This window comes from Dromaius novaehollandiae, chromosome 20, assembly GCF_036370855.1.
Source record: "Dromaius novaehollandiae isolate bDroNov1 chromosome 20, bDroNov1.hap1, whole genome shotgun sequence".
Classification (NCBI taxonomy): domain Eukaryota; kingdom Metazoa; phylum Chordata; class Aves; order Casuariiformes; family Dromaiidae; genus Dromaius; species Dromaius novaehollandiae.
The window spans coordinates 9,855,555-9,867,859 of record NC_088117.1 but is presented as its reverse complement, the minus strand read 5'-3'; the positions used below and the strand labels follow the sequence as shown (position 1 = coordinate 9,867,859).

The 12,305-nt window shown below is 45.2% G+C and overlaps 2 protein-coding genes and 4 non-coding genes across 7 annotated transcripts; 1 reads left to right on the top strand and 5 right to left on the bottom strand.

Annotated features, from left to right (window-relative positions):
• Window positions 1–26: 26 nt before the first annotated feature.
• RPL7A (ribosomal protein L7a) lies at window positions 27–4,605 on the bottom strand. The gene is made up of 8 exons (XM_026094386.2): window positions 4,530–4,605; window positions 3,850–3,970; window positions 3,210–3,359; window positions 2,215–2,355; window positions 1,772–1,851; window positions 1,221–1,351; window positions 699–768; window positions 27–191 (listed from the first exon to the last, which is right to left on the bottom strand). Exons 1-8 carry the CDS (start codon window positions 4,530–4,532, stop codon window positions 87–89), a joined length of 801 nt encoding a protein of 266 aa, XP_025950171.1. The 5' UTR covers window positions 4,533–4,605; the 3' UTR covers window positions 27–86.
• On the bottom strand, window positions 1,427–1,499 carry LOC112979949 (small nucleolar RNA SNORD36). Its single transcript, XR_003258297.1, has one exon. It is a non-coding gene; the product is annotated as a small nucleolar RNA SNORD36 (small nucleolar RNA).
• On the bottom strand, window positions 2,025–2,101 carry LOC112979953 (small nucleolar RNA SNORD36). Its single transcript, XR_003258302.1, has one exon. It is a non-coding gene; the product is annotated as a small nucleolar RNA SNORD36 (small nucleolar RNA).
• Window positions 2,431–2,496, bottom strand: LOC112979955 (small nucleolar RNA SNORD24). Its single transcript, XR_003258304.1, has one exon. It is a non-coding gene; the product is annotated as a small nucleolar RNA SNORD24 (small nucleolar RNA).
• LOC112979954 (small nucleolar RNA SNORD24) lies at window positions 3,429–3,501 on the bottom strand. The gene has a single exon (XR_003258303.1). It is a non-coding gene; the product is annotated as a small nucleolar RNA SNORD24 (small nucleolar RNA).
• On the top strand, window positions 4,598–11,879 carry MED22 (mediator complex subunit 22). 2 transcript variants are annotated; one of them, XM_026094462.2, is made up of 4 exons: window positions 4,598–4,838; window positions 5,296–5,376; window positions 5,806–6,014; window positions 10,458–11,879. In XM_026094462.2, the coding sequence occupies exons 1-4, from the start codon at window positions 4,716–4,718 to the stop codon at window positions 10,648–10,650; spliced, it is 606 nt and encodes a 201-aa protein (XP_025950247.1). In that variant the 5' UTR covers window positions 4,598–4,715; the 3' UTR covers window positions 10,651–11,879. The 2 variants fall into 2 exon arrangements, with proteins under 2 accessions (XP_025950247.1, XP_025950246.1); XM_026094461.2 differs by having other exon boundaries at window positions 4,599–4,838; window positions 10,452–11,879.
• Window positions 11,880–12,305: the final 426 nt, after the last annotated feature.

Sequence of the window (12,305 nt, the reverse complement as noted above, 5' to 3'; positions counted from 1 at the left end):
AAAACCCTCCCATGAACTGAGACCACTGAAACTTAATTGGGGGTTTATTTTATGTACAGAAAACATGGCAGCGACCCAGTACATCTTTAACCCAGCTTAGTTGCCAGTTCTTTAGCCTTTGCTTTCTCAAGCTTGGCAATGCGAGCCACTGATTTTGGACCCAAGACGTTACCACCCCAGTGACGACGGATCTGGAAAGAAGTGAGAAAAAGTTAGATGCCTCATACAATCTGTTAGAATGTCATTCTCATCACATGCAGAATTCCATTCCTTTATGCACAAGAGGAATCGCTATCATAGTCAGGAATTCCTGTACATTTAAAGCAGTGAACTACATCTTCTGGCAGCACAGAGATACTACAGTTTAAAATCTTTCCCTGTGACTGGAGCTGTATTCAGCCACCATGGAATTTCTGTCACTTGGGAGGTAGGGGTTGGGTCTAGCGTAAATTGCTATACTCTATGCAATCCTAGCACTGTGTTGGCTCCATTTGCTCCTAACTTGGCGACAGCAGAATGTCAAGGTTTTCGCCCTTTTACCCCACCCTCAGGCAAAGAATATCGATACCATCATGCCCAACAGGCTTTATGTTAATCTCACCAGGTCTGAAATAATTTGCATTTAATTGGGAAGCTACTGGGGATAAATTAACAATATGAAGTATAAAAGACAAGGACAGCTGTACAGAGAATCTTACCTCATCATATCTGTCATTGTAGTTGGTCTTGACAGCCTCCACCAGCTTCGCAAGGGCTCCCTTATCCTCCCTGTTGGTGATAGTTTTAGTTCCTTCAGAGTATTAATATCACTCTTCCCCATTAAATCTTTTGCCTTGGGATTAAAGAGCTCTTAAAACCAACACAATTTTTCACATTAAGCATAAGCATCAGTTGCAAAGGATTAACTCCTCAAACTATCAATGCTTTAGGAACTTGCACCATTCAGATTATGGTTATAGTTCCATCTACATATTCCAATTAAGAGTAACCATCCATTCTAGTAAATTAAGGTAAGTCACATCTCCAGGATGTGATAAGAGCTCTTCAGAAAAGAAGACATCTATATTAGACATTATACAGGTAGCTTACCCCAAGCGTATTTTAGTTTTATTTTAAACTAAAGCAACCCAAGTTTATTACCCGTATGTCCTACAATCTGTGCTTAAAGGCAGCTTCCTTTCTCAACTACAATGAATTAAGTCAGCATACAGAATACTTACGGGTTAACCTGGGTGAAGGCAACACAGGTACAGGTTTTCCTGTGGACCAGTCGCCCCAGTCTGGCTTTGCCCTTGATGATGCAGTATGGCACTCCCATCTTGCGGCACAGAGCCGGCAAGAAAACCACCAGCTGGAAAAAGGGAGTGCACTGTATCATTAAGGCAGGAACAACTTTTCATTCTTTGAATCAATCTAGGCTGTGGCAATTGCTCAGTGTTAAAAAGCTCGTTTTACTCTTCATTGTTGATTCAGGTGAAGAAATTCATACATCATTGCAAGGGCCAAGCCTCATTTTAACACCAGGACAACTGTGAACAGGCACAAGCATTCCAGTTCTAGTAAACAGGTGTTTTTATGCATTCCCTTTCTACACAGAATAAACTTGTCCTAAAATGCATTTTATCCCAAGCCCAGTTCAGACCTCAACTAAAGTGCATAATGCATATCTCTTCCATCTTACGAGCTGACTATTGACTATCCAAAGATATTTTCAGAGATGGACAACCTGGATCAGATCCAGCTAGCCTGTAACATGTGCAAGTGTGCTTACCTCAATGGGGTCTACATCGTGGGCAATTACTACAAGTTGAGCTTTCTTGTTCTCTACCAGAGTTGTAACAGTGTTAACACCTGAAAAACAAATTACAGAAAGGCTTTACTCCAGGTCAGTCTGTTTTCAGATCTTTCATATAAGCCTAACATGACCAGCTCAAATTCCATGGCATGGCTTCAATATGAGAACAGCAAAAACTTTCCACACCCATTCAAGTAGCACAGAGGGGACAGTCTGTGGACAATTTGCTAAAGCTCAGGGTTAAAAAGCTCGTCTATTTTGCTCTTCACTTTGAGCTCAGGTGAAGAAATTCATACATCATTGCAATAGCTTGTCCAATACTGTTTGGTTCGATCAGAGAGCCAATTCTTCTAATTAGCTGTCTAATGAAGCCTCACATTCCTGTATACAAAAGCAGACAAGTCCATGTACAAACTTACCTGCTCGGAGGACTGGTGGCCTCTTAGTTGGAGCATCTCCCTTTCCTGCAGCTTTCTGCTCAGCACGAGCCAGCAGCCTCTGCTTCTTCTCTTGCTTAGTTTCAGGCCTGTACTTGTGTGCCAGCTTCAGAAGCTGTGTAGCTGGAACAGAATATGGACTTTACCCATAAGGTGCATGGCCCAACAATCTCAGCGTTACTCTTTAAAGGGCTCAAGTGTGTCAGCGATCTTGGTGGTTGTCATCAAATGTATTTAGATAGCAACTAACTAGCATCATTTGCACAGTGCAAGAACAGAGCTAGCAGAATGCCTCTAGAACCCATATTTACCCCATGTGCACCTTTGCTGGCAATGAGAACTCCTTCACTGTTTGGGTGAGGAAACATCTGCTGACCCCCACAGCAACTATGGTTAAAGCTGGTACACTTTCTCCTTTAAAATAAGCAACTTGTCTGGCAACATCTATGAGGAAGTTACTCTACATACATTGGAAGTTTCTTGCACAGACACTGTCACCTGGAAAAAACTATTTACTTGTTCACAGAAGCCCTTTAAGTCTCTTCTTCCCCTGCATCAATGTCAGCTTGCAGAATGCTGGCTCTCCCCCAAAAGCCTGTGCTCACACAGAGCTTTCTCAGACTATTTACACAGTGAAGAATCCTATGTATTCCTACGTCAACCTAGAAGAATGGAAACCGTAACATGCAATTACTACAATTTTGGTTTTGGATCATAAGTAGGAGGTTTGGTAGTTTCTAGTCCCTTTTCAAGGCACACAATAGCTAACAAGATTCAATTCAGAAAATTCAGAAAGGTTTCCACAAAACTGCAGCTTGCTGTTCACATCATCACAACCACTGTTACAGCTCCGCTATGTTGCTACCACAGATCCTCCAGCTTACTTCTGTTAGCTTTATTTTGATTTCCTTTCTCTCCTCTGACACGTATGCCAGTAAAACCCCAAGTCAAGGGAATTTTGGAAGGCACATCTTTACCTGTTTGGCGATCCAAAGCCTGAGTGAACTGGTTAATTGCAGGAGGCACCTTCAATCGTTTGTAAAGAATGGACCGCTGGCGCTGGAGTCTGATGTAGCGAGGCCATTTCACAAAACGTGTGAGATCACGCTTAGGCTGGATATCCTGTCCTAGAAATACAGACTTTTAACCCAAAGCGGTTCCAAGATCACAAAGAAGCAGCACAGAATAGACAGGAGTGCATCAGCGATCTTGGTGGTTATATGTCAGCACTATCATTCAGATAGCAAATATTCTTTCACATCATCTGCACGCATACAAAAAATAGTCCTATAAAAGTCTGAATTAGTCGACCACGCCATAGTCAACATGAAAGGGCAAGAATCATCACAGTCCAATCAAATATTGAATCCTTGCAACATTCAAAAACTGGCTAGTTGTCTGTAGCAGTTGCCTTCAGACACCTGGTGAAGGAAAGATCCATCACTGCAGGTAACCAGACAATTGCCTTTACCACCCTCCCTACTCTACAACTTTCTTAGCATATATGAAAATATATATTTATACTATAATGCATTTAAAATTTACAGATGTCTGTCTATAAAACAAACAAAAAAATTCTTGGAACAAGTAGAATGGCTCAAATACCTGCTTACTCACCAATGCCAAAGTTCTTGGGCCTCTTCTCAAAGAGAGGATTGACGACCTTCTTGGCCTCCTGCTTCTTGACTACAGCAGGGGCAGGTGCCACCTTCTTGCCCTTGGCCTTCTTTCCTTTCGGCTGCAAGAAAGAAATACACTCACCCTTCTTTCACCTGAAACGGCTGCACGCAGAAAAGCCTGCGCTCCACCCCAGAATCACCCTTATTCTGGAACAGAATCGCAGCCTGGCACGAAAAGGCCTCGCTCTCCCAGAGCGAGCAAATCCTTCAACCTGACTTAAAAACAGACCCGATTCAAAACAGCCTGCTGCTCTCGTCAGCTGGGCAGCCATCACGGACCTGCCGGCACCTCCCTGCCCACAGGTCCCCGAAGCCGCACAGAAGCGGCAGAGATATCCCCAGCGGGCACCGAGCCCTCAGAGCGGCCCGCGCCGGCAGAAGCCCCCGGTCGCTGGGCCGCGCGGAGCCGCCCGACTGCAGGCGCGCTAGGCCCAGCCCTGGCCTCCCCCAGGCTGGCCACAGCCGCCGCAGCTCCCGTATAAACCGGTGCCCGCGGGACCGCTCTGCACCAGGGCCCGCTCTACACCTGCGCCCCCTCCGCGCCGGCCCCCGGCCCGGCGGAGCGGGCGGATGGCAGCGGATGGCGCCAGACCCCACCCCGCACCGACCGCCACTCACCATCTTGGACTGAGGAAGAGAAAGAAAGAGCGGGGCATGCTGGGTAATAGCGATGGGCCGCGAAGTCTCGCGAGAGGGAGGAGCGCGCGCGAGACGCGGCGGGAGCACGGCAAGATTTAAAGGGGCAGGACACCCCCCCCATATTGTGTTGCTTGTGAGGGGGCGCGCGCGGCTGCGGGGTTCGCCATGTCGCAGCAGCGGGTGCTGCCGCAGAGCAAGGAGACGCTGCTGCAGTCCTACAACAAGCGTCTCAAGGATGATGTCAAGTCCATCATGGACAACTTCACTGAGATCATCAAGACCGCTAAGGTGGGCCTGCGCCGTGGCCGAGCCGCCGGGAGCAGCCCTGAGGGAAGGGGTCTGTGAGGGGAGAAGGGGAGCGGCCGTTGGCGGGGAGAGGGAGCTTCCCCTTCCCTTTCCCTGGGGCCTGTGAGGAGAGAGGAGTCTATGTGAGGGTGCCCCCCCGCCCCGAGGTTGCTCTGAGGGTGAGGGCTCCTTCCCCGGAGTGGGAGGCTGTTTGTCCTCCCAGATGCCCGCAGACATCCTGCCCCCACCCTACCAGTGGGTTGCTGAAGCTCCTGGGTGCTGCCAACCTGGGGAGGGCTCCAGGTAGTAAAGCCAGTCCATGGTTGCCTTACAGACCAGAGGCCAGCGTGGGGGTTCTGGGTGTGGGTTGGATGGAAAGGAGACAGATGCCTTACAGCAGAGCAGTCACATCTTGGGATTTCAGTGTGTAAAGATGGGTGTATGGGCTTTTTTCCTTTAGATTGAGGATGAAACTCAAGTCTCTCGAGCAACCCAGGGTGAACAGGATAACTATGAGATGCATGTCAGAGCTGCAAACATTGTAAGTACCACTCTGCTGCTGTTTAAACACACTGGTCAGCATGTCTGTCCTGTACTGTCTGGTTCATTACAGCATCTAGTATTGTGTCTAATACTCATATGGACTATATGGTTAATCTATTATTTGGGGTGACTGCTGGGCAAGTTCCTTCTCTGGAGGAAAGCTGGGTAGCCTGGACTGTCAAGTATAGAATTTTCTCTGAATTCTGACCCAAAGTGTGAACTACTTTGTTCTGAGCTTTCTAGCTTAGATATGATCAGCTTGCTGTCACTTCTAAGACTTTTTTAATAATGAAGCAAAAGTATTTCTGTTACAAATAGCTATGCCTATATAGGGCTGAAGCAGCAGCATGAGAGATCTTGTTTCAGAATTGGAGCAAAGCACTGTTTTAATATACTGTGTGCTATGTAATTCTTTCCATGCTACAAGGTCCGAGCTGGTGAGTCTCTGATGAAACTTGTGTCGGACCTGAAGCAGTTCTTGATCCTCAATGACTTCCCCTCTGTGAATGAAGCTATCAACCAGCGCAACCAGCAGCTGAAAAGCCTGCAGGAGGAATGTGACAAGAAATTGATTGCACTACGGGATGAGATCTCCATTGACCTGTACGAGCTAGAAGAAGAATATTACTCTTCCAGGTACAAATAGGGCAGTGGACTTCTGCCTACTGACTCCATCCCTTTTGGGGGAGTTGGCCTAGACAAATAGCCCTTAGCATATAGGTCTTGGAGGTTCCCTACAAAACTTCACTCCCTTGTTTTTAATTAGGTCAAACTTTCTACAACTTAAAGCAATCACCTCTTCCTTGCAGATATCCTGCAGGGCGTAAGTGTCATGATGGAGGTATTCAGAGTGTCCAACCCTAGGTGCCTGCTTTAGTTGGCTAGATTTGACAGAAAATTTGCTTAGACTTCCTTCAGAATCTTTGGAAAGAGAGGCATTTCCTTGGGGGAAATTAGGCTTCTGTTTGAAATATCCTTCTGGAGGAGCCTCTGTCTCTCTCCCTAGAGACATTAGCTTGCCAAGCTAGCTTCTAAAGTTAGATGAGATAAATATTTGCCACACCTTTGTGGTGAGTTCTTTCACAAGTGACCTGGTTACACAGTGTGCCTTTTTTTCTTCTAGTCCACTGCCCCAGCTGCCTGAAGTCCCACTGAGGTGAACATTTGAAATGAGCAAAAAAGACATTCTCAATTTTATTGAATTGTGAGGGATTGTAATAGGATTTTCTATGAAGGACTCGATACTGATTTGTTTGTGGTATTTTTAATATTTTTAAAAGACTTACTTAGAAAACAAGCTTTAGAAGATTTGGACACTTCTTTTGCCATGCACTCCAGCACTTCTAGTTGATGATGCAGTAGATGAAAGCAGGAGAAGACAAATGAGAACCCAATTATTTTGGCTGTACTGTCCAAGCTAAGCAAAGTCAGTGTGATAATGACGTGAGTTCTAAACAAAAGCTGACTTAAGCTTGCAGAATCTTATTTAAAAATTAATGACTAGATTCTTCTTTTCTGTCTCTCTTCTTTCTAGAAATGCTGAATGTCTGTAGCACCAGCTAAGTCAACTAAAACCATAAGTGCTCAATGTCTTTGAAAAGTAGGCCATTGTTTATGGGCAATATAAGTATTTTAAGAGCAAGATGACACTGGTATGACATAGTTTAGGAACTGCTGCAATATTGCAAGAAAACTTGAGGTAAAAGTTCAAAGTTGTTTCAAGTTCTACTCAGTTTTCTCAGGATGGTAAGGGGTCCTAGAAATCTCAGAAATGAGTGATGGTGTGACTGCAAGGTGGGTAAGAGAGGGTCAGATACCGGCAGAGAGAGACACTTGAAGTTCCTGAGGGGTTAAAGGATAGATTTAATAAAGCACTGATTGGGAGACCTGGGAACTGTGAGGGGGGGTTGCTGGCAGGAGGCTGCTGGAGGCACAGGGTGGATGCACAGGTGAAATGCACAGGTGGGACCCCACCCCATGTAACCCAAGGCTCCCCCCTATCTACTAGAACTATTTCCTTATCTTAGCTGTGCTATCAGTAAGCAACTACTGCCTGGGAGGCAGCTAGACATTGTAGACAAAACAGAATATGCATGCCTGGTTCTGATGGGAATTTGGTCAGCATGCAGTTTCACACGCTGGGCCTGCTATCATGTACTCTGCCAGTCACTGACTCCTCACCAGATCTTCTGCAGGTGTTCTCACCACAGATGGTCACAAATCTAGTCAGTCCAGGCCATTGTAGGTCAGGGACTTATCCACTACATAAACTGCATGCAGCACAGCAGTGGTTATATGTAAAGAGATCCAATGTGGGATGGTGGTGCCTCATGTGTGCTGGAGGTGCTTCTCTGGCCCTGTCATCAGACAGCCACAGCTGTGTGTCTGTAGCTTTAACCTTTGGACTAAGGGGTTCTGACCATGCTGGTGTGGTGTGTCACCTGTCTGGCACCAGATGCCATATAAAGCAACCCTTCTTAACAGAGCTAACCTGTAAGCACAAATGGTTTTCTCTTCTGATTACACCAAATGGATCTGCCTTCATGCTCTTTAAGAGTGGTCATGAGGTGACAAAAGTTGGCTAGGCTCCAGAGCAGTGATCCCTCTACTGGAACCTCATATCATGTAGCAGTATCTAGTGCTTTAGTCATTTGTTTTTAGCACTTATTTCTGTTTTCTCCTCTTGTGCTCTTTCCTGTCTTTATTTCTGCACCAAAGAAAGGTGTGTGTAAATATAGAAAAACAGTGATTTATTCAAAGTCCTTTTATAATTAGAGTATTAAGATATTTTTAATGAAACTATATTGTCTGATGGGGGAAAAGGGTTTCTGTTATGTGTCACATAGTCCTAGAGTGTTAATCGTGTTTGAATGCCTGTAAATGCAATATAGCTGGCTTGCCCACAAATGGGCATTGTGTGCTGATGTGGGAGCCCAGCTGGGGCTGCCTCTCTGCACTGTCTGTTACTTTCTGGTGGGGCTTGATTCCACAGGATTTATAGAGGTTTGCAGTCCAGTGAGGCCAGGACACCAGGATTGCTTGGGAAGGCACTGGGCAGGCTGCAGGGAAGTGAACTTCCCATGCTGGCATACCTCCAGATGCTGCACAGATAAAAGCTGCCTAATTGTGTATGTGGTTCCTTTGGTCTGCATGTATTCCCAATAGCTGTGAAAAGTCTGTACTAGAGTTTTCCCCTGTTTGGCAGTTATCACTCCTGTTATGCTAATGCTGCTTAGGAGATGGCCCTCTGTCTCCTGCTAAGTAGGAAGGAGTCTTTGCTTTCAATCCCTGTATTCAAGTAGTTTCCTAGATATGTTCCTTTGTGCACAGACCTGGCTATGTGCCCTGAGGGAACAGTACAGTGCCTTCTGCACACTGAGAAAGCTTCAGTCAAAGGACAGTAGCAGGTAAGGCAGTGCTGTTGTGGGGCTTGCAGTAGTCACTTTTCATCCTGACTTTTGAGGAGCATTACATGAGAGGTGAAGCTTAGACTTTTGGAGCTGTTCTTTCTGGGGCAGCAGAAGAAGCAGGTATAGTTCTGACACAGCTGAAGTGTTCATAGTGGTTCACCTGCCAGGACTGATGTGATGGCTGCTCTGGCCCAGCTCTCCTTGGGAACTAGGGCCTAAGGTCTAAGACTGAGAGAAAAGGGATAGTAGTTCTGGTTTAGTCCTGAAGGTCCTCACTAACTGAATCAAGCTGCACTTTGTTTTTTGGGACTGTAGGGCAGGGTTATATCTTCATGCCCCAACAAAAGGAATCCTTCAGGGGATTTTTCAGAAGCCCCAAATATAATGCCTATATCTGCTGTCTTCTCACTTATGTTTCAAAACAGCTGGGTAGTGCTACCAGGAAAGAGCTCAAAAGCAGGTGCTTGAAGCCAGGGCTTTATGTGCTTATTCTGCAAAGCAGTAACTCCAAGTCCAGCTTGCCTTCTTATCCTGAAGCCAAAACTTGCATTTATGCTCCATTGCTTCCTCCTCTGAGATCCCAGGAGCTGTCTTGTGTGGGGTTAGATCTCAACATGTTACGTGTTTGTGCAACTTGAAGTGTCTCTTACATTTTTACACTTAATATTTCCCATAAGCATCTATTCAAGTCCATACATTAAAAATGTAAATAAAGCTGCAACAACAAAACCACTCGACCATTTGGGTTTGTTTTACTCTGAACGCAAGCTGCTTTCTGCTCTAGCACTCACTGTCTTGCGTGTCTCTTGTGTGTGCAGCTCCTTCTTTGGTATTTGTTTTGTTTTTTCAAGTCTCTTCCATCACTTTTCTCTTTGATTTTGGCCCTTACATGTGGTATTTCCCTTACAGCCCAGAAAAGAATGACAGTTGTTTAAAAATACTACTTTGCCATGCTGATGGTTCATCCAATTCTATAGTCTACAGTGGTCAAATACAGCAAGCTGCTTTTAGAAGAACTGTTAACTCAAGGTCTGCTGAAACCAGTAGAAGCTGTCAGTACTTTATAATCAGCCTGAGGTTGCTTCAAAAGGAAAACCTTCTATGGAAGGGCAAGGGTGCAAATAGGGTTTCTTCCTTTTCACTACAGGGACAGGCCTTAGAACAATTGAGCTAGCTTTTTTTTTTTTCTTTTTTTTTTTCTCAATTTAAATCTAGGGCTTGATTCTTTTCCTTCTTTAGGTCATGATCTAACTCCAAGTGAAATAATTATGAATGAGGGCCTTGTCCCACTGAAATCAGTGGCAAAACTCCTGTCTTTGGGAATGCTAGAATTTTAACCCATGTCTTTCTAGGCACTTGCAGCATCTGAATTAAAATCCAACCTCCAGCTCTGTTTGCAGCAACAGTTTTTTCTCTGAAATTCCCCAATCCTCATCAGGTGCATGAGATCCAACACCAGCCCTTAAGGGGTATCTTAGGGAAGGCCAGTGGCATAAGAGCTATGATGAATTTGTGATCGCAGACCTTGCATCCATGAACTTTTTTTTGCCATTTTCTTAATGCTTTGCTTCTGTCTTGCTTTTTCCCCTCCTCCTTCCTCCCTTCCCCTCCTCTCTGACTGCACCTGCTATATCGCCTTACTGGGGTTGTTTGTTCTGGAAAGCTACAGTCTGTGTGACAGCAATGATCTTCCACTGTGTGAAGCCTACTGGAGACAAGACCTTGCCACGCTGTCCCCTGAAAGCCTCTCCATGCCTCTGACAACTGCCACAGCAGAGCAGAGCGCTGCTACCTCTCAGAGCTCAACCCCATCGCACCCCCATGTGAACGGGCACGGGGCAGGCCCGACGGAGCACTCCTGAAGAGGATTCTCTGCTGGCTGCACACGATCCTCCTGGTGGCACTGAGCTGCTGGAAGTCTTCCACCTGCTGTACTGAGCGCACATCTCCCACTGTCAGGATAATGCACGGGAGTCATATTTGCAGGTTGCTGTTCACTGGATAGCCACAGTGCTTTCTCCATCCCTGGGACATTGCCTTGAGTGTTCCTCTCCCTTGAGAGAAAGTAATAAGTAAATACAAATTTAATCGTTCTAACAGATTTGAGTTAGGTTTGCTTTTACATTACTTCGTTATGGTTACATGTAGAATTCATTAGAAATCTGGTGTTTGTTTCCATTTGACTCTCACAACCAGTACATGTTAGAGTGCTGGGAATTAAATTTTTTGGGGATAAGATGTGAGTCAAATTCTGGGGGTAGTGAGTGTTTTAGGGTTTTTCTTGTTACCTCAAAATTAAGGTGGTTAACTTTCTGGCTGCTTTAAGTCTTTCAGGATGCCATCAACCAACCTATGTTCCACTTAATTGGAATAAGAGTCTCACTGGTATTTTTTGCAGAGCACTCTTTCCTTGCAAAGTGCTTCAAACACTTGAATTGTTCCCTAGGTATTGGGAGGAAGACCTCCTGAAGACATTTGTCAGAGCAGTATTTTTACTTTTGGAAAGGAAGGGGCAAATGGAGGAACCACTGTGGTACTGATGATGCAACTTGCTCAGTGCTATAGACAGAAGCAATAGCAGACTTGAGTCTGCTTTCTCTTCGAGTGTTTACACAGAAACCTTCCATTAACATAGCCTGAGCTAATATGAAGCTGGTGTTTATGTTGGTTAAGTTTCATTTAGTAAAAAATGTTGACTGGAGACAACTGAGGGTGTACCCAACACTGAGGGGATATTAAGTTATTCACTTTCTTGCAGTTTCCTTTTTAAGAAATGCTTTCAGTGTTTTGTCCAGTTACTCAGCAACTTGGCATTTCCACTGCCTTTCCTCTTTGCAGTTAATTCCAACTGAAGTTAAAGGAGGAGGTATTTGAACTGGAATATGGTCATGACAGCTTAGTGTCTGGAAACCACAGAGCTGCTGAAGTGTTCAGAGCAAATGTCTTAGCTGAGCTTTCCCAGCATTCCCCTGTAACTTCTCTTTTCCAAGGATGTGAATTTTGGTTTACTTTTGGTTTTATCTTTCTCCTATTTTTTTTTTTTTTTTTTTTTGTAATTAGGTGGTTTAATAAAACTAACTCTTTTGTATAATTTTTTTAGTGTGTGTTTTCAGCCATAAGGTTATGTGAAAACATAAAAATCTTAAGCACAAATAGGCATTAGAAAGAGTGCTTCCCTACATTTCTTGTAATCTGTCTCCTCTTGCAGCTGATGCTCAATAGGAGCTGCAGTCCTATCTATGCCACAGGAATAATCACTGTAATAAAAGTTGAAGAGTGCATTCCTCTTGAGCTTCCAGCAGAGCTGTTTTCTTGGCACCTGTGTACCTTACTGTTGCACCTCATGCCCACAACATTTTGGCTGCTACAGGCTGGCAACGTGCAGAGCTTGTGCAGACTTGTCTGATGCAGGCATTGCGCGTTAAGGGTTTGCAGCTCCCGGGTCTGAGGGGGGAACTCAGCAGGGAAAGGAGGACTGTGCTGCGGGTGGCTCCCGAAGAAGGGGGTATCCGAGAGG

Excerpts from the sequence above, each read along its gene's own strand:
- RPL7A (XM_026094386.2), bottom strand. Across the intron at positions 2,356-3,209 it reads GGCTTTGGATCGCCAAACAG|CTACACAGCTTCTGAAGCTG; the intron begins GTAAAGATGTGC and ends ATTCTGTTCCAG. Across the intron at positions 1,852-2,214 it reads GCCACCAGTCCTCCGAGCAG|GTGTTAACACTGTTACAACT; the intron begins GTAAGTTTGTAC and ends TTTGTTTTTCAG.
- MED22 (XM_026094461.2), top strand. The coding sequence starts at position 4,716 with ATGTCGCAGCAGCGGGTGCTGCCGCAGAGCAAGGAGACGCTGCTGCAG. Across the intron at positions 4,839-5,295 it reads AGATCATCAAGACCGCTAAG|ATTGAGGATGAAACTCAAGT; the intron begins GTGGGCCTGCGC and ends TTTTTCCTTTAG. Across the intron at positions 5,377-5,805 it reads ATGTCAGAGCTGCAAACATT|GTCCGAGCTGGTGAGTCTCT; the intron begins GTAAGTACCACT and ends CCATGCTACAAG.